Raw genomic sequence first — 24,980 nt, 5'->3', positions numbered from 1 at the left:
CAAAATATCAAATTCGATAGAAATGACGTGGGGAAAAAATAAGATCAACTAGCCAGACCAGGAAAGACAGCAGATTTCACAAACCTTTTTAATAAAATGAAGTATTATTTGCGATGTTGTTTTGGACTCTATAAAAATATTAATTGAATTTACGTTCAAATGCAATTTCCATAGCTTTATAAACACCAATAACCTGTTTATACACCACAAAAATATAGACACCCTGTTTATTTGTTAACACTAGAATCGACAACATCACAATTTTGTCCCATCCGCAAGTTTGTTTGTCTGTAACTTTTTATTTTTTTTATTTAGGTCCTTGAAACTTATTGACTTAGCTTATTTATTGCATTTTATTATACTTTTAATTTGAAAACAATAATATTTAATATATTGGTTTGTTTGCATTTAATAGGCTCCAAAATTACTGAACAAATATAATTCGATGTTCAATCATTATCATATATAATATAATATATAATAGATTTATCATAGATTTAGCAGTACAACACAGTATCACTATTCTTCGTTTACCCAAGCCAAGTTCACTGCAAGCTCAACTCAATCGAGTTAGTTTGGGTCTAGCAGGCTACGGGTCATGTGGCGAGACCACCATCTAATTAATAATGTTCATTTTTTTACGTTTAATATTGGGGATAATGATGATGATGTTGATGAAAATGATGATAATGGCGACGACTATGATGTTAATTGATAAATAGAACTTTCTATAATTACTTCTGATTTTTTCCTAACATAGCAAAATAAATTATTTTAATTATACTATAAAGTGTGCATTATTTGGTTTTTTTTTATTTAAATTACTAAATAATTATTTCTGCAATAAATTTAGGTGAAATCAATTTTCTTAAATTTATAGTCAAATTTAAAACCTTGTATACGGTTTCAGGGCATTCACTTGTACTACGAAGAGAACCCTCTCACGGCACACGTCTTCAAGTGTCCTGAGAACGTCAACGAGGTAAGTTCTTGATAACAAACAGGTAAATTACGTGACAGTGAAGTCCGTATCCGTGACTCGTCTTGTAATGTTGTTCTCCCCGTCGTTCATTTAGACACTGGATACAGAAACATTGAATTTAAAATGCACAAATGAGACGAATATCTTAGCATTCCATGGATTCACCGTGCAGGTACCGGGTCCATCGCGTGGTAGAGAAAAAAACACCGAGCAAAGTCCAGGACTTGTGACTACTGGATGTAGGGTTAAGGAATTCCTTGACGTTGTTCTTCCTGCCTAGCCAAATTTGGTAAGATCCTATTAGAACACCTTTGGATACTCGTTCTAATATAGAACTAACTGCACTTCTAGAGAGGCTAAGGTCTTTAGGCAAGTTATAGATTTGCTGGTTATCCTCTCGCGCCTACTTCTACGGCGTACAGACTAACTACATAGCCATTTTTAGTTAATTCATTTGTTAGGTCATAATATTTATTCACTTTTATACTGTGGTCCTTGTAATGTTAGTCTCTAAAAGTACTGTTCGCTTAGTTTGTTTGGACAGAAGGAAAATTTCGAAATAGCAACATCCCCTGGGATTTTATAATGTTTCTCATACGTATCCATTAATAAAGTACAGTCTGGTGCAGAACCTAGGATTGAGTAAGGCTTACTAGATGAATTTGTTATTGAACCTACTTTGACGAAGTTATCTTATCTTTTATTTGTAGTCAATCCTTTTTGAGCTCTAGCTACTGAAAGGCTTAGCTTCACGTATAATTTGGAGTACTCTCTCATGACGACGTGAGTAAAGACCCCTATCCAGGAGCACCTTGCGTCCAACCAACAAGTATTGCAAGATTTTTCAGTGGCTTTCCCCCATCGTACTAAGTTGTTCTGATCTGGGAGAGTCGTTTGAAAGGCATTAAGATAGAATTTTAATAAGGCAGCTCTCCTAAGGATAACCACTCATTTTGAATTTCTAAATTCATTGCGTGGCTATAACTTTATAAATTTTAAGAAATATAAATTAAAAATAGAAGCTCACTTTAGTTTCCGACTGTATGAGCCGTGGGCGTCTTAAAGAGACTTTAACGGCATCACCGAGGGCTTTGGGCGATCGTAGAAGCATCGCTTGATGGGGCCTAAAGGCAGAAAACAGATGGATGGAACGACTCCCTAAAGGTGGCGGACCTCGGCTTAGAGGTTCTAGATGGGTGTGTTGAACTGCGTGACCAACGATTGGTGTGATGACTCCGTGACCGTGGATGGAGCCTATGACCGGATGACGTTAGAAATCGGGCATCTCACTTGAACTACCCATTTCTAAATGGTATTAACCCATTGGATATGACTGCGATTCGGAGAGTGTAGGATCGTATCCGATCCGGCACCTTCAACTTTCAGTTATGTGCATTTTAAGAAATTAAATTAAATATCACGTGTCTCAAACGATGAAGGAAAGACATCCTGTAGAAACCAGCGTACCTGAGAATTCTCTTTCTCTACGTGTGTGAAGTCTGCCAATCCGCATTGGGCCAGCGTAGTGGAATCATCATCCGAATGATCGTGAGGTTGAGGGGTGGGTTGTCCCTAACCATTTCTAACAATTGTTTTATTTCTTTCCAGCGCTACCTACAACTGACGCTGATGGCAATGATGCTATGCGCGGTTCACCAGGTTCTGGTTACGGTTGTAAAGTTCTTTGTCCTGCTGACGATTGCTTTGATCTACATCATTGTCACGCTCCAGAAGAACTACTACCACCATGAATACTACGCCAGCACTCAGTATGTATCTCTAGTTGCCATTTTATTATCTTATATTGTTGTGAAATACATCACATTATTATAATTAAATAACAAATAAAATTTAAAGTCAATACAGCGGGAAATACTCTCGAACATACTGTATATATCTATCTTAATACAAGATTTTTCCCAACAGACAACTATGCCATGTACAGTGGAACCAGGAATGGTCGAGCATCATGGTATGCTTGAGTACGTTTGTTGCGCTAGTCCTTCACTCCCGCCAGACTGAAAGCACCTACCGCCTCGACTTCATTTGGAAACTTCAAGCCACCGGTAGGTTAAGGTCCAAGTTACCGGATCGTAACCGAATCGCCTCGACGTCAACCAAGCGTCGACTCGGCTACGGTGAAGCTGCGCTTATGGCTCGCCGAGCACAGGTTGACGACAAGACACACGGGAGGGTTGAGCGAGCAAGCGTGACATGCTTGGGAAGGACGTAAGCTTGTCCCGAAGCGAGGCGATTCCGTTACGTTTCCGATTAGTATGTGTTGTTGTATAAAGTGTGCTAAGAGCTTTCAAGTCTTACTTAATTCACACAAACACCTCATGTAGATTTGTGCTTCGTTAATTTTATTTTTAATTTTTAAAATATAACCAATATACCCATTGCCCTCCAACTAGTCGGGAAAAACTCTATTAGGAGTGGGTACGACAATAGTCCAACGGAGCGGAGATCGAACCACCGGTGATGAGTCCGACCGCTCTTACCGTTGAGCTATTGAGGCTACATTATATATTGAGGCTAGTTGGTTGTGTTATACTAAGTGTGAGAGCTTGTTATACCGTCGGGCATGTTTACTATCAACATCTGATCATTAATCTCAGACAGACATAAGGACTAGTATCGCGAATAACGAACACAATTGTCTGTCATTTTGTAAGTAAAACGAGCTTAGATATTCGTATATCTTATACTAAACTAGAAGCTGTTGATAATTTTTTTATTAAACTACACAAAAAGGTATAGAGGCAGTTTTTATAATCGCATTAGATTGTTGATCATAAACTTTGACAGAACAGTAATGTCTAGCGAGGCAGGTCCTTATGTAATTAGCCTGAGATTAAAATAGTCAAAACATTATCACGTAAGGCTTTCCAACTCGCATTGGAGCGTGGTGGTTCTAAGCTCTATATCTTTTCTCCTTCAGGCCCAACATGCGACCCAAAACATCTCGTGAAAACAAAAACACATATTATCGTCGACTAACAGCGCCGAACGGGAAATATTATTCCCTCTTTCTTTGCAATAGGAGGAAAGACAGAGTGACATTTCAGGCTCGACCGCCATCTATATGTCTTTTTTTCTTAATATTTATGACGTAAGTCGCATGTTAGGCACCACCCACTATAAGATGGGACACCTGGCCCTATAGTGTTTAAATTATGCTGTTAATGATGAAACTTAAATATTAATTTGATTGTATTGTGCATTGGCGTATCTAGGATTACTTCCTGGGTTAGGCCCACATATTACTGAACAAAGTCGACACTCAATATAAAAATTTCGTTAACATTATTTGTCGACTCTGACATGACTCGACTTATTTTATTATTTTTTCTTTGTATCTAGGATAGGTATCCGAAAAGGTCATAATATATTTTTCAAAACTTTATTATAGGTTTTTCTTTATTATAAGTTGTAATGGTTATTATTTGATATTTTCGTCCATCATAGAATTTCAAATAGGTAGCCCAGTATCCTAGGGTGGGCATGGACCATTTTTGGGTGAGCCCGGCCCTCCCGGCCCATCGGCTTTATACGCCTATGGTGTTGTGTTATAGATGAGAAGGAGGAGATGGAACACTTGGAAGCGTACAACAAGAAACTGCTGTCCAACATTCTCCCAGAGCACGTTGCCGAGCACTTCTTGCGCTGTGACAGGAACAACCTTGATGTGAGATATAACTACAATATTTATATAATTCTATAAAAACATAAATTTTAAAATGCCAAATTCAATATTACGAATGTGTATCGTTATCGATTTTGCCAGGAAAAAGAAACGATATTTAAGTGGGTGCCCAATTTTATAAATAACAGAACTTGACTTGGCTAAATTTTACCAGCAAATAAAATCCTTAAAACAGTACATGCTTATAACATTAAGTATTTAATAACGATATAAATTATTTATAAAGATACGTTTATCCATTGGTACGTCCATGATATCAACCAGATATACAAACGCCCCGATAAGCCCCGCCCCCCAAAAATCCCCAAAAATTACCAAAATTCGACCTACTAAAAACGTTGCGACGACTTAAGTATCGCATGTATTTGAAAATAAAATACCACGTCGTGCAGGGAAGAATAAAGAGAATAACTTAGACAACATATCTTTTGTCGGCATAGTTGATAATGTCACAAATTTGTAATATTTAATTTGACCTACACAGCGTGTGTCCCGTCACTCACTTGAGAGTTTTATTTTCAAATGTTGTTTGTGTTAATAAAATAGGAGCTGTACCACGAACAGTGCGAGTCTGTGTGCGTATTGTTCGCTTCCATCCCCAACTTCTCCGAGTTCTACGTTGAGCTGGAGGGGAACAACGAAGGCGTGGAGTGCCTACGACTGCTGAACGAGATCATTGCTGACTTCGACGAGATCCTGGCGGAAGAGCAATTCAGATACATTGAGAAGATCAAGAGCACGGGGTCTACTTACATGGCCGCATCGGGTAAGAACACAACATATATATATTTTTATATTATATAGACGAGCACTTCGCTTCAATCATGCTGACAGTAAGCGTTGATGCAGCCTATGGTGGAATGCGCTTGCCTAGAAGCCTATTAAGTCTTGACTTGTTGATACCCATATTGTAGGTGGTAGAGAAAAAGGAAGATGGAAGGGTATCGATGCATAATATATGCAAAGTAAATCTGTCTTTAGCCATGATACGTGAATATGACCCTTGTCCCCGATTCCGGAGGGTGTGGCTTCGAATGATTCAGTTGTGTGCATTTTAAGAAATTAAATATCACGTGTCTCAAATGGTAAAGGAAAACATGGTGAGGAAACCTGCGTACCAGAGAATTTTCTTAATTATCTGCGTGTATGAAGTCTGCCAATCCACATTTGGCTAGCGTGGTGGACTTTTGGCCTAACCCCTCTCGTTCTGAAAGGAGACTCGAGCTCAGCAGTGACCCGAATATGGGTTGAGAACGAACGAAATCTGCCTATCTGTCTTTTCATGGCCAAACCACTGAACCGAATTTAATGTATTTATTTTCACATTATGAAAATCCACAATAATGTTTTGGTTACAAAAACTTTTGGTGGTATCTTTTGCATGAAATTAAATTTATTAGAGCAAGAAACGGTTCATAACGTATTTTATAAGACATTGCTCGTAAAGTATCTCTTTTTCATTAATTTAAACATAGTACCTAATGTATCTAATTACGCACATGTGCCGTAATGTAATGTAAAATGCTCATGTGCCGTAATATAATATAAAATATTTATCATCCGTCTAAAAACGAACGGTACCTACTTTTTTAAATCTTAGCACAGAGTCTCTATGTCAGAAAAGTGCTTAACATTTTATGAATAAAATTAACTTTGTGAGATAAAATATAATAAATAAACATTTAATTATTTCAATTTAATAATTTTGACAATAAATGATGAGAGTAAGAGGTTTTTGGTGTATTCGCCAAAAGAAAAAACGCTGATATGCACACTTCGCTATCTGTGCAAGAATGACAAGCGTATCAAAATGTAATCATAAGGAAAACAGGCAATGCAAATTCATTTTCAGAAAGTGTGTTCAAAGTGTGTTTCCTCGCAAATGTGTTATAAGACGTCGTATGACATACGTGCGCTTTGATAATTACAGCCTCTGCTGCCTTCGGCTCGAGCTCTGCAATATCGCCACTTATATCATAATGTACTGTTAAATGATAGAGTTTTATTAGAGTTTCGTCATTATGCGTCCGTTTCTTGCTATTTTAACACTAAGTTTACAAGTAAATAAAATTGTAGGTCTAACAGCGGCCACTAGAGACCTGGAAGGCTTCCGTCATGTGACCGCCATGGCTGACTACGCTCTACGCCTGCGTGACCAGCTGAAATATGTAAACCAGCACTCCTTCAATACTTTCAATATCAGGATAGGTAAGATACAGGATACAAGTCTTCTTAAACTGTATTCAATCATCATCTCCTTACCCTTATACCATTTAAGTGGGGTCGGAAAAATATGTCAATCTTTTCCATTCGTCTCTATTAGTCGTCAACTCAACATCCACTCCTTTTACACACATGTCCTCTTTCACACATTCCAACCATCTCTTCAACATTCTCTCCCCTTATGTCCTTCCACTTGCACATTCAACATTTTTCTAGTAATATGACCTTCCTCCCTACTTAAACTGTATACAATATACAAGTATATATTAATTTAAATATATATATAGATATTTAATTATATAATTATTAATCTGCCTTATGAACCTGTGGTAGAGTCACTGGTTACTGCTAACGTAAACACTTGACGTTTCAAAAGTAAGTGTTTGTAAGCTAAGCCTACTTGAATTTTAATTTCGCTGCATTGCGAATTATTCTCCTATTTTTGGCTACTTGCGATGGTTTTTTTAAGGCTTATATATTCGGCATGTGTTTTAGTTACACGATGTGAGCGACTTTTGTTTTATAAATGTGTGTTATTTTTATGTTATATTTGCTATGTCTGATATGTGTCAAATTTGTTATAACAGCACGCCTATCAGACATCAACGTTTTGTCTCGAGACGAGGAATATAATATAATTGACCACTAATCTAAAATGCATCTCTCTTTAGTCGTTATGCGATGAAAGGGATAGCAAGTAAAACATACGTACAGTTCGTTTCATGTAGGATGGTGCGGATGACAGTTCGTTTCACTCTTGTAAGTTTGTCGCGATTAACGATAATAGTACTTATTGTGAACGTCATACAGGCGACTGTCACCGTAGGTAGCTATGCTATCTGAAAAACACTTTAGTCAATTATTTCGCAGCGCGCATCTATTTTGAGAGTTGGCAAATATTTTTTGAAACTTAACATAGAATTAGATATTTGATCATTTAATTACAACAATTTACTGTCTTAATTTGATTAGGTTAACGTGTTTGCGATGTCGCTTACGATTACAAAATTACTTGTTTCTACGTCACTTTATAATACTATTCCATAATTAAATTGTGTCGCTTACGCGTTTACGTTGTCGTATCCATATTTTAAAATAATTTTACTAACGAACTAATGGTATCGACCCATTTTACCGTTTTCCCAAAATCATTATCGTTATTTAAATAATTTAAAATTTTTCCCTTTGATAATGTTAGTTGGACTGAAATTGACACTTACTTACTTTTAACTTACGTTAAAATCATATGTCAATTTGTACCTACCCCCGGTAACCTTTAGAGGAATAGGCTCAATAAATACATACCCAATAATGTTCACCAACTCTCGGACCAATCTCAAGCCTATTAAAAAGTATTTGACAGATTTAGCCATGCACTCGAGCCAGAATGTTATTTATTAAAAATAATGTATTTTAATACCTTTGATTTTGAATTATATAGAATATTCTATTGGACACACTCTGTTAGACTCAGCTGTAAGACAAAAATAGTCGTTGACGTATCCATATTTATTTAGTAAGGAACAAAAGAGTTAATTGGCAGAGCTAACAAAGAGAGTCTTTCGTTTGATCAGGCATCAACATCGGGCCTGTCGTTGCAGGTGTCATTGGGGCACGAAAGCCTCAATATGACATTTGGGGGAATGCCGTCAACGTTGCTTCGCGAATGGACTCCACCGGGATAATCAACGAAATCCAGGTAAATAAAAATAATATCATTAGTATATAAATATACCCTGACGCATGTACAACATTGTGCTTGCGTAGTGTCTATGACATTGATTTATGAATCCATATTTTCAATGAAATTCTTTATCTTTCCGCTTTTTCATAATATACACTACATATATATATTACATATATATGTAATATATATATGTACACTACATATATATATTACATATATATGTAGTGATAAATATAATCGCAGTTTGTTAATATGTATATGCGTCAGGTTGAAAAATTACATGTTTTTCTACGTCTGTGTTAAATATGTATGATAATAATTATTACAGGTCACACTAAGCTTTATTAGAGAATTTTGTAGGAATTGCTAGTTACTTTAAACCAGCTAAAGCGCTCTGGATTCGCAGTTAAAACATTTTTGTTTTCTATAAACTTGTCCTAATAACTATAACACACAAAATGAATTAGAAGTAAGCAAGTGCGACCTGTAACAGACAGATTTTATATACGGTTTATCTGTAATCTTAAGCGTCTCAGCGATTTCTCATCAAGATTGTGAGTCAAAAGTTCACACAGAATTAGGCAAAAGAAAAAGACTTTGCCTAATCCTACGGTCGATCGGACCTACTAGATTTTTTAATATTAATATTTTTTATCAGCATTGCGATTGCTGTGGTACCACAATTTATTGTAGATTTTTAATTAACATTTATTTAATGTTTATAATAGCTGATAGCGAAATAATTTGCCTTTTAAATAATATAATATAGGAGGGTAATAATATTGTTATACTATAACCGCTGTTGCGAACCTCACTCAGGTCACTAAGGAAGTGTATGACATTTTGGCTACGCGTGGCTACAAGCTCACCTGCCGCGGGAACGTCAATGTGAAGGGGAAGGGCAATATGGTAACTTACCTCTTGGAGGGCATCGGCGTGACTATCATCGAAGAGGAAACAGAGGACATATATGCGGTATGTTTCACAATATATTATGAGTACTTTCTCTACTCAATATAACTAGACATTTAGACAGCCACTTTCCAATTCCAGACTTAGAGTTTTTAGTAATATCATCATCATATCAGCCGATGGACGTCCACTGTAAGACATAGGCCTTTTGTAGGGACTTCCAAACATCACGATACTGAGCTATCTGCATCCAGCGAATCCCTGCGACTCGCTTGATGTCATCAGTCCACCTGGTGGGGGGTCGACCAACGCTTACTAGTGCGAGGTCGCCATTCCATCACCTTGGGACCCCAACGCCCATCGGCTCTTCGAACTATGTGCATTCCCATTGCAACTTCAGCTTCGCAACTCGTTGAGCTATGTCAGTGACTTTGGTTCTTCTGCGGATCTCCTTATTTCTTATTCGATCATGCAGAGATACTCCTAACATAGCTCGTTCCATCGCCCGCTGTGTGACTCTGAGCCTTCTTATGAGGCCCATAGTTAGCGACCAAGTCTCGGAACCATAGATCATCACTGGCAACGTGCACTTTTCGAAGACTTTTGTCTTTAGGCACCGAGGAATTTATTAATATAGCACCTTTAAACGGTAAATTCTTGTTTTTTATGAAATTTAGTATGAAGAAAGTATCTGGGGCGATAAATCGACCTAGCTAGGTTTCATTTATAGAAAAATACAGAGCAAAGTTCGGTCAACCAGAATATATTCTTGAAAGAAAAAAAACACGATTTTTTTAGCCCAAACAAAAATAGGTACTGAATTAGAGTCTTTGCTTACTTTTTTATAATAGCAATAACAGAGGAGTTTTGAAATTGAACTTTCACTAATAGGTGATTCTGTAGATCGTCATGTCCGATAATAACCTCATTATTGACAACCTATATTCGGCTTACTGTTGAGCACGATTTTCAGAATTAGAGGGGTTAGACTACCACACTGGCCCATTGTGGATTGGTAGACTTCACACACGTAGAGAATAGAGAAAATTTTGAGGTATACAGGATTCCTCGTGATGCTTTTCCTTCACCATTTGAGATACGTGATATATCTTCAATTGCGCATAACTGGAAAAATGGAGGTGCAAGCCCCAGTCAGTATTCCAACCTACGCCATTCGAATAGAAGGCAAAGGTCATATCCAGTGGGCTACCACAACTCTCTAGATATTAACAAGATGATGTAATTACATTTTAATTTCACAGAACCCAATACCCTCAACATCTGGCGTTTCGTCACACAACGGCGCTGGGCCCTCAACATCTGGCGTTTCGTCACACAACGGCGCTGGGCCCAGCAGCAGGGAGCACCATGAAGAGCGAAGGCAGGACCACCGTCCTCTTGAGACTCTGTCAGAGATACACACCGATGACGATGGCGGAGCGTCACCGCAAACTTCGGCGGCAATGGGTAAGCAGCATTAAATCCTATTTTCTTGTTGATCTTCATAGTCTAAGATCCGTATTAGAAACGACCTTCACCCATTATCATTTCAAAAATTTCCTGGCCAAACTATCATTAAAGGTACCATTAATAGTACTTTGGCCAGGAATTTTTTAAGCCACCTACTCGCAATATATATAAATATATATATATATATATATATATATATATATATATATAGATATATATATATTAACATACTAATTTGAAAACAATTTTCATCCAATAAACAGATGGGCGAGGTTCTTCTCTAATACTGACCTTCTACTATCACTAAAGACGTCCGAAGGCACTGTTCAAGCACAACAAGACCGACTAGATCTTCTGAAATAACATACAATAGCGAGGCAACTTCGTTCGTAGCACTCCCGATGTTGCGCGCGGGGTGGGGGATGAGGTAGCGATGAATGAAAACCCCACGACTGATTCATGTCACTTCTCCGCACGCACGATTTTACACCCGCGCAGTTTTTCGAAACATCGATTGTATTTTATTAATTGATATTGATTTTAAACAATGAATTTAATTATTTTGAATAAAAAATAGGACCCATTGAAAGTTTTGAGTGACTTCCTTTTAAATTCAGATAAAAAAATATTTTGAAACAGTTTATCCTTGATAACAATTTACTCGTAAAATAATAAATAGAACAACTATAAAGTTTGACCAAAAAACTAGCATTAATTCAATATAATTAATATTTAAAATTATAGACAAGAAAATGTCAGAGTAAGATCAGTTCAATGAGAAGAGCCGTGTCGGAAGAAAATTCAGAAGTACCTACACCAAAAAAGCACAATTACAAACGAGTACAAAGGCTGTAACGAAGACGTGACGTCATAGTCTGACTCAATTGTTACCTGGAACAATTATTTTACGTAAAAACTTAACATAAGTCATTTTATTATTTTTGTATTTTTTAGTTTATTAAAAGAATAATGTTTTTTAATAAGCACAACATGGTTATTAATTTATGATTAAATATTCTTTCATAATAAATCGTCTTTGTTAATTCAATTTAATTTCTGATCTTGAACATAATATGTTCATAGTTTAGTAGTCACAGTAAATCGTACAATTGCCTTTTTTGTTATTATTACAGTAATAATTGATTAGTTTAGTATTTTTAACCGACAAAACCTCGGCAATTGTACAGTTAGGAGAAAAACCAGTTATAATACTAGTTTCGAAACTACTACTACTAGTATGACTAGAAAGCTGAAACTTTATTAACACGTGCGCTGCGGAACGAGGTCAATTGACCTCGTAAAAGTTACGAGGTTGATACACCTCGTTCCGCACCACAGAAAGTTTTAGTACGAGGTCAAAAAACCTCGTTCCGCACCAGGGGAAAGTACAGAAAATTCAGTGCCGTAGCGAACGTGTTAATTGTATATGTGGTATAGTCAATCTATTCCAGGGAGTCGGTTTGGCTTTAGATTTGTTGTACCGAAACACATAAATCATATCAATACTAATATTATAAAGCTGAAGAGTTTGTTTGTTTGTTTGTTTGATTGAACGCGCTAATCTCGGGAACTACTGGTCCGATTTGAAAAATTCTTTCAGTGATAGCCTATTTATCGAGGAAGGCTATAGGCTATATACTATCCTCGTATTGCTATACGGGAACGGGAATCACGCGGGTGAAACCGCGCGGCGTCAGCTAGTCTTTTAATAAAATCATTGATTGTGAGCTATTAAACTAATGGTTCGTTTTTTAAGATTCCGTAGTCCACAAGGAACCCTAGTCGTAAAATAAAATCTTGAAAAGTATTTTTTTTAGGTTTCCTCCCCAACATGTAAAGTGGAGATAAGTTTTTTTCTCGTTTATCTCATAATGTGGGGTATTGTTGGATGGGTCTTTAAAATATAGGAGGGGTTCTTCCAATACTTTTCCATTTAGGGATCCAATACTTTTCCATTTAGGGATCGTTTGTAAAATATTAAGCTTTTAACAGTTTTTTTGTTAAAGTCAATTGTTCCCAATCTCTACAGGCTAAACGGTATCGCTATTTAATGTGTAATAGTCGACCAACTTAAAAAACGTAGTTGGTAATCGAAAATTGCATAATAATTCCGTTGTTAATTAAAAAGATAAAGTTGTCCGTCAGATAACTCAGAGTTTGTTTAAAATAGAAAAATTTTGTATGGGAATGTATATTAATTACGTATGTAAAATGAAAAAAAAATTTTGGATTCCTTCCTTACATGCAAAGTGAGTGATTTTTCATCGTCTATCCCATGGTATGGGATATGGTAATCGGTATTTTTGTGCGTTATATAGGAGATTACAGTGCTAACTTAATCTACGGAACCCTATTTTGCGCGTGGCCCGATACGCATTCGGCCGGTTTTTTGAAAGATTTCTTTAAAAAAGTCCTTCAGTTATTAACGTAGACAGAGAATACAATAGACGAATAGATAGAATCCGTCGCATTCCCAAAAAAAAAACCTCACGCGTAGGCTCTGTAAAGAGATGAGAGAAAGAGAATCAAGTGTTAGCTTTAGCGTTCTGTGTTCTGTGGATGTCATGACAGATATTTTCAGGAATCGAACTCTCGAACAAATTACCTATTTAAACACACTTATTAAAACTCTTTTATCATACCAGCTGGCCTATTCACTATTTGGGAATTAACGACAAATCAATTAACAAAATCACATCTATATACTATATGATATCCACCAGTAAGCACCGGATGACATTTGTACTTTGTATCTTATTATGTAGACGACATTTTGTCAATTGATTTGTTGAATTTTGCCAGCAGTAGTATTACGCTTATTATTAGTAATTGCGTTATCAACTTAGTTGTGAGTCTATCATTGAACGATTGATGACTTGGTAGGTACAGTAATAAGTTATGATTATTTTGTTCCAGGGAGCCCAGACGGCTCTGTCATCATAAACATAACCGACGAGAGTTCGACCTCGTTGGACAGCGCAAGCACTGTCCAAGACAGCATGTTTCACGAGCAAATGTTCCTCCGCCCGGCCTCCCTGACTGAGTCACCGGTGCCTGTCGACGACTCGATCTTCCGCTCCAAGGCATATTCAACTGACTATATCAGTTACAGCAACGAAATCGTAAAGAGAAAGAAGTCCTTTGCGGATGTGTCACCCGTTCAGATGTCGAAGAGCAGTAATGACGTAGAGGCATTACTTGAAGATGGAGGCCCGCGACTCCAGGACTTCCTCTTCAGGAAACAACGAGCCCGATTGAACACGTCTCCTGTAAGTGTTCACGGACGTTCATTCAATGGCACACCGTAAATTTCATGTCTACTTATTATTAAGAACTCGTTTAATAACGTATTTTAGATTAAGATTTGAATCTTAGCTGTTGAGTATTCAACATATTATTGTAGTTTAAATATTATATAATGTAATAATGTAAAACATTTTAATGACGTAAGTACTAACAAAAAATAATAATGGCAGTGTCTCTTGAGATAAGATTTGACAAGAGACTCATCTCGGATATGACCTCTCGGAATTGACTATTACCGGATTGACATACTGATAAGATTCACCCTCCTGAAGTGACTAACTCTAAGCCACGCGCGCATTGAATTATTGTCGCGTGGTATATTTAGGCATCCGGATAATACGTACTATAGAATTTCATAACTGTTAACAATAAAGACTGATTGTGACTATATTGCTGACAGTGAATTACAACGCGATATGTGGTTCCCACTTGTATCTGCGTGAAAAACCTACGAATTTATTGATATTGAATGTAAACGCGGATTGTGTTATTCGTGGTTGTGATTATATTTCGACGCGGGGACATGGTTATACAGATAGATGTCGCGTTTTACGTCAATTGATGTATTACCACTTGTTGTTTAAAATTTACACCACGTTGGTATTTAATCGATTCAAAGCTCATATAATAGTAGAATGTTTCATATATTAACGCTTTGCTACGTATCTCTTTTAAGCAATGTTCTTATATCGGCATTTAGAGTGGTTTCAGATTATCGTTTTTCTCCTGCGCGTTTTATTTCGCGCTTCATAAAACCTTACTCGTTAACTAAGGCCTATGCTAGCGTGTTCGCTCGAACCGATAGAACTTAGTCAGTATCAACACGGTTTCACGAGATTTTACTCGTAAGTTCGTCAATGATCGTTCGAGTTGCGCATTTCGCAATAAACGCGCCTATATCACACACTTACACGCACTTCCGAAAGCAAGTGTATACGCGCTATAGTAAAGCATTGGCCTTAAACCACTTTAACGTCTTAACGCGACTTAGTCGTGTCGGTCATCATCTAATCTGAAACCGGAAACTAGTACTTAATATTTTTGGCGATAAGTAGAGGTTTGAAAATTTAAAACATTTTTGCAGCCTGCATAGACAAAACAACACAAAAGACGTAACTATTTAAATATTAATAGTATCTAGGTCATATTTACGAAAATAAAAGCACCATATTAATATGCCGATATAAAAATGTAACGAGTATTACGAAGTCGTTGTCGCTGCTTTTTATTAATTTTATCATAAAAGCTTCATTAAAATTGATTCAGTCGTTTCAGAGATTAGTCGGAAGAAACAGACAGACAAAATTTTTAAATTTACTTTTCAAAATATTTACCGTATAATATAATTATGTATGCATTTAATGAGAATCTTTTAATTTAAAACTACTAACAGAAATTTTGAATTTTATTTCTTTATTAAATTGTGAAATTGTTTGTATTATCAAACATATTCATATAATATATTTGTATTTCTTGGAGTCCGCATTGTTTCTTGTCAAATGCATTTATGATAAAATTAATGATATTAATAAAAATTAATGATGTCAATAAATGTGCAAATATTAATGTTGGTTAATTTTCAAAACAGATTTTTTTTTACTTGTATTTGGAAAACATTGAATCAATAATTTTAACGCAAGCAGTTCGTCCACAACGCTAATTTTTTTTTCTGTTGTATTAGATCATTAAGATGTGAGCTTATTTGTATAAGTAGAATAGCGGCTTCTTGAATGTTACGCGTAGAAACTATAAAAAAAGAAAAATCCAAAAAAAGCCATATATCGCATAGATGTTTTAGATATAATCAAAATAACTAAGTATTTAAATTAGCGTCTATAATCAAACATATTTAATGTTTCAAAACTTGAAAATTTCCTATTTCTTCGGAAGTCGAAAAACCGCGGTCGGTCTGTAGGTTCCTTTATAAGGAGTCACTCTCGTGCAAGATGTACTTGTATATTTTATTCTTCTTCATTCCTCATTTTACAATGGCTAACACATTGTCTGTCCTATGCTCCTTACATAGGGAAACCATGGGAACTAGCAGTAGTAGCAGATTTCAAGTGTCCAGATTCCAGACCCTCAACCGTCCAAATACCTACAAAGTGTATTTTTTTATATGTTTATCGACTTAATATTATGAGAAATCATATCCTTAGACACTTCTTACAGACAATCTAAATCTGCTTCATACTCATTCAAAAATGTTTTCAGTTCTATAATATTTTCGAACTTTACTTAAATTATACATAACCATCGGTGAACCTTATAAAGGATCCTACATGCAGATAAAACTTACCTACATATTAATTTAACAACGATCGACCAACTATTATTATTACCCATTATCTATATCTGAAATTTACTTACACGTGACCATTTGATTCCAATATGAGGATGAAATCAATTTACATTCATAAGTAGCGTCCATACCTTATGTACCAGCAGTTAGGTATGTACAATATTATCGACTAAATTAATATTTAGCAGAATTTTATTTTTAGCATAAATGGCAGTGGCGAGGCTATTTCAATTACAAAGGGGCACCGAAATCATTTGTGAACTTTTATAACAGTTTATCTCAAACACTTATAAGAGCCCTCAGACCAATTACAAAGGGAAATGACTCGCTAGACGTTACTCCTCTTTAAAAGATTAGGAATCAACCATCTAACGCGTTTATAAAAACTGTTGCTAAAGAATCGATGTTTCATTATTGTAATCGTTTTCGTCGTGAAAAGAGCTGCCTAAAATTTCTGGTTTGTGTCGTTAATTTCCATAAAAAACGGTATTTATTCTATTTCACTAAAAGATGAAGTTATGTTTTATTTGTAACTATTAATAACTTAATTATATCAAACTTGTATTAAAAACAATATATAAAAAGAATCAATGCTTCTGAAAAAACAGTCATCAAAACAATGTAACGAGTGTGTGCGAGTCTATGTAAAAATTACACTTACCTATGTGTATTGCGAAAAATTATAGTTCTGTGATTAAGGACACAGAATATTTTTGATGGTGTTAAATGTTCTCGATGTGTGAAAAAAAATTACAGGAAATTTTGTTGTTGAATTTGGGCGCGATACTTGTCCATTTGTAACATTGGTCTGAGTGTCTGAGTGAAAACCGGCAATATTAAGTTTGCCCCGGTTATACAAAATATCACAGATTCCATGCTAGTCCGTTACTCTGTAAGACTTGAAACCATATTATTGGCTTCAAGTGAACGGAATCTATACTAATATTAAGCTGAAGAGTTTGTTTATTTGTTTGTTTGAACGCGCTAATCTCAGGAACTACTGGTCAGATTTGAAAAATTCTTTCAGTGTTAGATAGCCCATTTATCGAGGAAGGCTGTATACATTATATATATACATTATCCCCGTATTCCTACAGGAACGGGAACCACGCAGTTAAAATCACGCGGCGTCAGTTAGTACTCAATATACGAGTCAGTAGGGACTGCGTCGCGTAACTAACTCGAGCTCAAATTTGGCGGATATATGCTTACATAAGGTGTGGACGTTCCCTTATTTGTAATCTAAAAAAGACTGCTATTAATATCAAAATATTTTTTTAAGTACTTACCTATTTATCTTGTTACCGAAGATTAAATTTAGAGAGTTTTATTATTGCATTTCTTTGATATACAGGCAAAAAGAGACGTTCCGATGTTGTATGGGCGCAGAACAAATCAGAATACCAAATAACTTAAAACTTGAATTTGAATTTAAAGTGACAAAAACGTTCATTTCAATACTAAATGTTTCTATTATCAACAAAAATTGCAGCAGGCTTATTGATAGCGAGGTATTATAGCGCTGTTTCGAAAATAGCTTTCGAATAATACCTCGTCTTGCCTTATCCAAACATGCACATTCAAATGGCAAAATGAAAACAAAATCTGTTATTTTGCGATTTGTATAGGGTACCACGCTCAAAATGGATCGTCTCTTTTAGTTTCTAATATCAAGCATTTCTTTCTACCAACTCAAGCTCAACCAAAGGAACAATCTCAACATTAGATAAGATATATTTGACAAACTAATAATGATTATATTATTAGCTCGTATTTATATAAATATTATGCATTTTTGAGGTTCTGTTATGTCTCGCACGCTCTATGCCTTCATTCGCACGAGAGTTTTTTTACGGACTTTAAAAAAGCATTCAAATACAACAAATGCATTCCCGAGTTTTTGAGTTCACACGACAGCATTTTTAAAACTTCAACGTTGGAAATAGACCTTCATTTAACTTCATACTATATTTTAACCGCTTTTTTAACGTTCGTTAAAAAAACTCTCGTGCGAATGGGGTCTAATACTATGTGATGTGTAGGAGTCCCAAAGTAAAATTTATGTCAATGTCAGTCAGTTGAATCAGTGTATGCGGGGCTTTTAGATGATTATTTTTAACTTTTTTAATTTGTAACACGTACGTAATCACCGTCATCTCTATGGAAATCAGATTGTGATTGTGATTGTGTTTTTTGCCATTTAAGTCTGCAATTCAAGAGTTGGCTTCCCAAAAATTCGCGGACCCGTATATGCGCATGGCTGTGTAATGTGCACTCATTTTCACCAACTTCGGAGCTGCAAACTTTCGTGACACGAACCAATGATGTTAGAAGAAAAAAGAGATAGATGTGCTATATAAACTATGCTAATTAGCAAACCTGAGCTCTGTCGCCACACTGTCATCGAGCCGTTGACAACGCTGCTAAAATATTTTTTGTGTGCCAGTTGTAAACATCGAATTGTGGTTAATGTGACCTACCTCTTTTTTTCTTCTAACATCCTTGACACGAACTGTGACATTTATTTTTAAGTTTCTTATTCAGGACTTACTTGCAGTAGGTACTTACAGGACGCAAATTTCTATATAAAAAAATAACCTCGTTATGAATACTATACATTTAATTAGTAGGTATGCGTCACCAAAGCTCATGTAATGCAACATGATACCTGTACGCTCAAACTCATTTAGATACCTGTACGCCATAAATACCAAAGTAGCCTCGTTCTGCGAATTTATATGTTTTAAAATAAATATATATATTTTTTATTTCGGCTTAAAACCTATAGAATTAATTGACATAGCTTTTTCCAAATTGAGTAAAATTAATATTTGGCAGGCAAGTTGCGTTGCAAAAATATATCGACTAAATGAAAAATATGTTCCTCGCGCAAAATCTCATAGCATCTCCCCAGGGGGAGAGAGAGGTGAATAGATCATAAAAATTAATGAATGCATGAATTTATTTTAACTTTCAAGGCAACAGCCAAATTTGTTCAATATTTTTCTGTAGTATTTACCGCCAACTTGCTCCACCATTTAAAGTAAATGGAAATAATCTCATTATGATCTTTAAATCTATATATTAAAATCTATAAATGTTAGCAGAGCGAGACGAATAATATTACGGGTAATATCATGTAACTTACGAGTAATTAGACTCCGCGTCGTGAAAGAAGTCCCGCAGACGCGGCGCCAGTATCTTTACGAACATAGACAACAATAGATGAAGAAAACATGGCCGAATACAGCTTAGTGTTAAAGTATCTACGATATGACGTTGTGTGGTTAACCTCCTCTTAAGAATTAGGGTGGGGGTCCGGTTCTCAAGACGATGCCTCATTGCCCGAACACATAATACATATGTGGTCCGGGTAAGACTTAGGGAAACTTTTACAATACGGGTCGCCTGTCAATTTTAGTTCACGTTTTAGCCGTGGGACTTTATTCGAGGCACGGAGTACAATTACCAAATTTTTTAACCGCCACTTCACTTAATTCATCTGGTGTTATTAGTTATAACTTGGATTCTACAAAGGGTCAAATTTAGGATCCTACATCCTATCTTTAGATGAACCATTTTCTTAATATTTAAACTGTATTTCATTTTAATTGTAGATTATTAAAAATAGGTAACTGGTAGGTTAAAAATTAACACAGATCAGTGGCTAACTGGATACCAAATTAAAATTACACCTAACAATTTGTGGTTCGCAAGGATGACACATTGTCTATTTGCCCTATCCAAAACTTAATGGTTCGTTTATTATATGAACATAAAAATATTCTTAACATTAAACAAATTTTCTGTAACGGTAGTGCAGATAAAAACGCTATAATATAATATTATATTCATATCATATTAGATTGTATGTATATGGTTTTTACGCATTAATTATCCGTATATTTATTTCAAATTATGGAATATCTTCTAGATTAATATTAGGATTTCAAAAACTAAGATTCCAAATCTAGGTTTATAAATAAAATTTGTGATCTATTTTACGCCTTTGCCATTTTAAAATGGTAACGTCGAATATAGATATAGGTACAAGACATAAATTTATCATTCCTGTATTAAAGACTCTCTTCCAAAGGCTCTAAAAGAACTTGGGAAAAGTCTACTGTATAAGTCTCGAAAGCTACAAGCTTTTAGTGCTTGAACAACAGAGAAATTATTATAAATATTTGATCATGTATGTATTTATTATACATAAACAATTGGTTGTACTTTAACTTTGGTAAAGGAGTCCAAAAGGGGACTTTTGAATTTACTTGAGCGCGGCAGATAAACATAAACATAATATAACTTACACTTTGACTACCTCCAACCAACTATTCGTCTATGTTAGTAGTGTGTACCTTTAAGGTGTAATGTAATATTAACATGTAATGTAAACAACATGTAATGTAATATTCTGCCTTACATTGCATGTTCCCTGCTGCCTTGGACGTGTGGCGCGTGCGGTACGCGCATTGACTACGAATCAGTCGGCTCAGTCCTGCGCACACTGCGCGCCCCTTTGTGTTCATACCAAAAACCGACAAATCTCGGATCGAACCGCGCACGAGTTGTAACGCTCGGAGCGTGCGCGACCCAGGCGCAGTTCGTGCGCGCGAGGCGTCCAAACCACGAGCATTCGTGATACATTGCAGCAATGTGGACGTCAAATTCTTGCATTACATGTTGCATTACATGTTGCATTGCACCAATCTGTACCCACCTTTAGAGCAATGCAAACAAAAACAACGTCAGACATACACAACCAGCACGTCACATGAGTATCAGAGTAAGGTATTGCTTGCTTGTGAGCGTAGCCTAAGGAAACGGTTTTTTTTTTTAATACGTTATATATAGTTTTTTCATAAAACCGTTGTATTTCGTTTATCATAACACGGGCGTGGTAAAATGTTTTCTTTGCCTTTAAGGAAATAATTACCACAATAACAAAAATGTTTTTGCCTGATAATTTTCCGCAAGTAATTAAAATTATCTTTAAAATCCGATTTTTTCCGCACCGCTGAAAGCGGAAACAGGATATATATATATATAACCTTTAATCTTCATAAATCTAATAGAACCCCGCGACGTTTGAGTAAATCCATATTTAGGACCACGGGCTCCCCAACTACTATTTTAACTTAAAAATATAAAAATTCAAAAGGTTACTTTGTATTTCCAAATTTTTACAAAATTAAGTAATGGTATAATCCTTGTTCATAATCTCCAGTTAGATCAGAGAACTGTAAAACATGCATTGGTGATTAACAGAATTGATAACCCTTTAAGAAATTTATAAAATTTCATTTATACTTAAACTAAAACATTTACAACGTGTTACACGTCCGTTTTCTAAGAAAATCTGTATAAAAACGTAGTTGAAACAGTAAACTTGGAAATCTTTTAACTATACCAGAAGTCGATCTTACAATTTTATTTAAATAATTATAGTTACTATATAAAATTTATCTATGTATAATCTATTAAAAAAACAATGTAAGTTATTCTATAATTAACACTTTACCATAAATCATATTCGTATACTACCTATTTATAAAACCCTTTTTAGACCAAGAGTTCTAAATTTCTGAAAACCTTATGTATTATAAAATTCAAGTAGTTGAATATTTACATATTTTTCGATATTCTATACATGTTTGTATTATTATATTAATTATAAATAATGAAAATTGTGCCAACCCTACTACGTCACAGGTTCTTTATCAGTATTAATTAAGCAGGAAACACCCGGGCGCCTAGGGGTGAACAGATGGGACAAATTTATCTATATATTCAAAAATAATAATTATTTTAAAGGTTGGAATCAAACAAAGAATCAATCGATTTTCCACAACATATCCTATAATTATAATATACGCTCATGAGTATTGTCATTATAGCTATTCATCGTTATGCAAATTTAAATAATATTCATATATAAAACGTAGGTCTAAATTGATACCGAAAATCTTTAATTATTTTCGTACTATTCCATAAAATATCAGATTCAGGGGATCAGAATTTTCCATCCATGAAACCTAAACTTTGACAGAAAGGACATTTATCAGGAATATAAAAGAAAGTCATATTACCTAATTAGACGTAATCCTAATGGACGATTGAAACACTAAACTTACCACTATCTTGATTTAAATACAAAAAATAATTATATATATACTATAAATAATAACAAAAGATGTACCCCAACCTATCCCTATCTATCGAACTGAAACGTCAATTAAATGAAGATCCCCTTTTATCATGAAATTTCTTAAATTGGGGTCAAATATATACTATCTATATTGTACGTATACGATACAACTAAGCTATATAATATGCAACTGTCATCAAATAGACACGTGTATCATCAGATGAAACAATTAACTTATTATTTCACCAGTCTTCTTTATTCCAAAACAACCTACTATCTAAGCACTTAGATAAATAAGTATAAATAAAATAGATTGGTGTTTAGAGTTAATTATTACAATTTCGTTCGAGTATACTAAATATACACTACATATTAATCATAATATAATCGTTGCAATTTATGTGCTTTATATGCTTGACCGTTATATATTTGTGTATGCACGATATATAGACTTATATTGCCTGAACGTAAATGTTAGATATTTACTTATATCATAGAGAACTATTCATCTAATCGATTAGATTGCGATTACTGGTACAAGTACTCTGTTACTATTATTTATTTTGTGGTCCCCACACGGATGTAAAACCAGAGAAATAGGAACGCATTGTTTCGCGAAATTTTACTTTCATTTATATAGTTTTAGTAAAAATAGTAGGTATAAATATACTTACTGTTTTTTTTTTAATTTTTAACAATGATTTTAAAATGCAAACCTCTTTTGGGGCTTTTGAGCCCCCAAGCTAAGCGTGGGAAGGGCTCCAGATTGAAGAAGCTCACAAAACGCACCCTTTCAAGTAATACTGTCTTCTGTATCCGACTTTGATCTTATAAGCAAGCAAAAGTGAAGCGTTTGAAACTAAGATTTTTCATAATCTCTTATGACCAATAGACCTGAGTAGATACCCGTTATACCGTTTAAATTTCAAATTGATACAAAACATAAATTTATCATTCCCATATTAAAAGACTCTCTTCCAAAGGCTCCAATAGAACTTGGGAAAAGTCTAAGGTAGTAGTATTCGTACTTCTACAAGTACGAATACTACTACCTTAAACTTCAGTATGATTACGAATACGTACTAGGTACTGACAGCTAAATTAACTTCCGTGTGGGATTACCATAATATGAAAAATATGTTATTTATACTTTAATAGTAATTCTCATCTATGTGGCCAATATATTTAGGCATAAGTATTTGTTGTTTAGTATACCTAACTAAATGGCCTAAGTGTCTTTTATTGATGCATAACATAATAGCACTGAAAAATTATTATGATACGTTTACGAATATTTGTGTAGCAATGGTAACTTTGAATTTGAAGCATATTATTTGACCTCTAAATACATCTTAATGACCTTACATTAGGATGATCTAATACTTTGATTATTAAGTCTAGTCGACACCTTGAAATATGTGTTAATTCTTGATACTGCGAAATAAATGAACGCGAACTTTAGACATGTCTCGGATGACCACGTCTAAAATTGCGCAGAAGTTTCCTGTCTACCCAAAAATGAGACTTTGCATTTATTGAAATACATAACCCAAAAACTATTGGTGTTAGAAAAATAAAAATAACAAAAAATTCACCTCTTCCTAAAATTGCCGCAGCTACTGGAAATAGAACTACTCAAAAATAGTTTTTTTTTAGAGTATTGATACGAATAATTTTAATTTTGAAAAATAGTAATAGTAGTTTGAAAAAGTATAATCTTAACACTTTTTGCTGTAGTAGTGCACTATGCACATGTACATGCGTTGGATAGACAATATAATGTGTGAAACTGAAATGAAAACTGAAAAACGCTTTTTCTGTCACTCTTCTACCAATTCTTCAAAAAAGTCTTCCCGAAATAAAGTACACCATAAGCAAATATCTTTTCCTCAAGTTTCATTGAAAACTTGAAGAAAAGATTGCGTACGGTGTTAGACATCTAACTAATCAATTATTTATTCCAATGTTCAGTTTTTATAATAATTCGTTTTTCAAAATGTCGACTAGACCAGTTTGAAAACGGCGACAAATTGATCATTTCATAAAACTTTTTGTCTGCAATTTGATTTAACAAAATATTAAAGAATATGAACATGCCAAGTTTTATGAAATATTAATGGTCGTGATTTTCAACTAAATTAACTGAATGTTCAGATAATTATTATGGATGTTTTTAGATACCTATTTGGTTTTATACTTTTTACTTTGTGATAACATCATGGGTTGTAAAGAATATAAGTT

At 34.9% G+C, this 24,980-nt stretch overlaps 1 protein-coding gene across 1 annotated transcript in view; it reads left to right on the top strand.

Annotated features, from left to right (window-relative positions):
* LOC112047963 (adenylate cyclase type 6) overlaps positions 1–15,646 on the top strand; it is a 104,083-nt gene extending 88,437 nt beyond the window's left edge. The window contains exons 22-31 of the mRNA XM_052890775.1: positions 911–982; positions 2,591–2,751; positions 2,909–3,048; positions 4,558–4,670; positions 5,235–5,454; positions 6,765–6,896; positions 8,486–8,610; positions 9,418–9,573; positions 10,773–10,977; positions 13,897–15,646. Of these exons, the coding sequence (XP_052746735.1) occupies positions 911–982; positions 2,591–2,751; positions 2,909–3,048; positions 4,558–4,670; positions 5,235–5,454; positions 6,765–6,896; positions 8,486–8,610; positions 9,418–9,573; positions 10,773–10,977; positions 13,897–14,288 (1,716 nt within the window). The 3' untranslated portion in view covers positions 14,289–15,646. The remainder of the gene's footprint in view (positions 1–910; positions 983–2,590; positions 2,752–2,908; positions 3,049–4,557; positions 4,671–5,234; positions 5,455–6,764; positions 6,897–8,485; positions 8,611–9,417; positions 9,574–10,772; positions 10,978–13,896) is intronic.
* The last annotated feature ends 9,334 nt before the right edge of the window (positions 15,647–24,980 follow it).

This window comes from Bicyclus anynana, chromosome Z (genome assembly GCF_947172395.1).
Source record: "Bicyclus anynana chromosome Z, ilBicAnyn1.1, whole genome shotgun sequence".
NCBI lineage: Eukaryota > Metazoa > Arthropoda > Insecta > Lepidoptera > Nymphalidae > Bicyclus > Bicyclus anynana.
The sequence above is the reverse complement of the archived record's forward strand: the minus strand, read 5'-3'. Positions and strand labels throughout refer to the sequence as shown.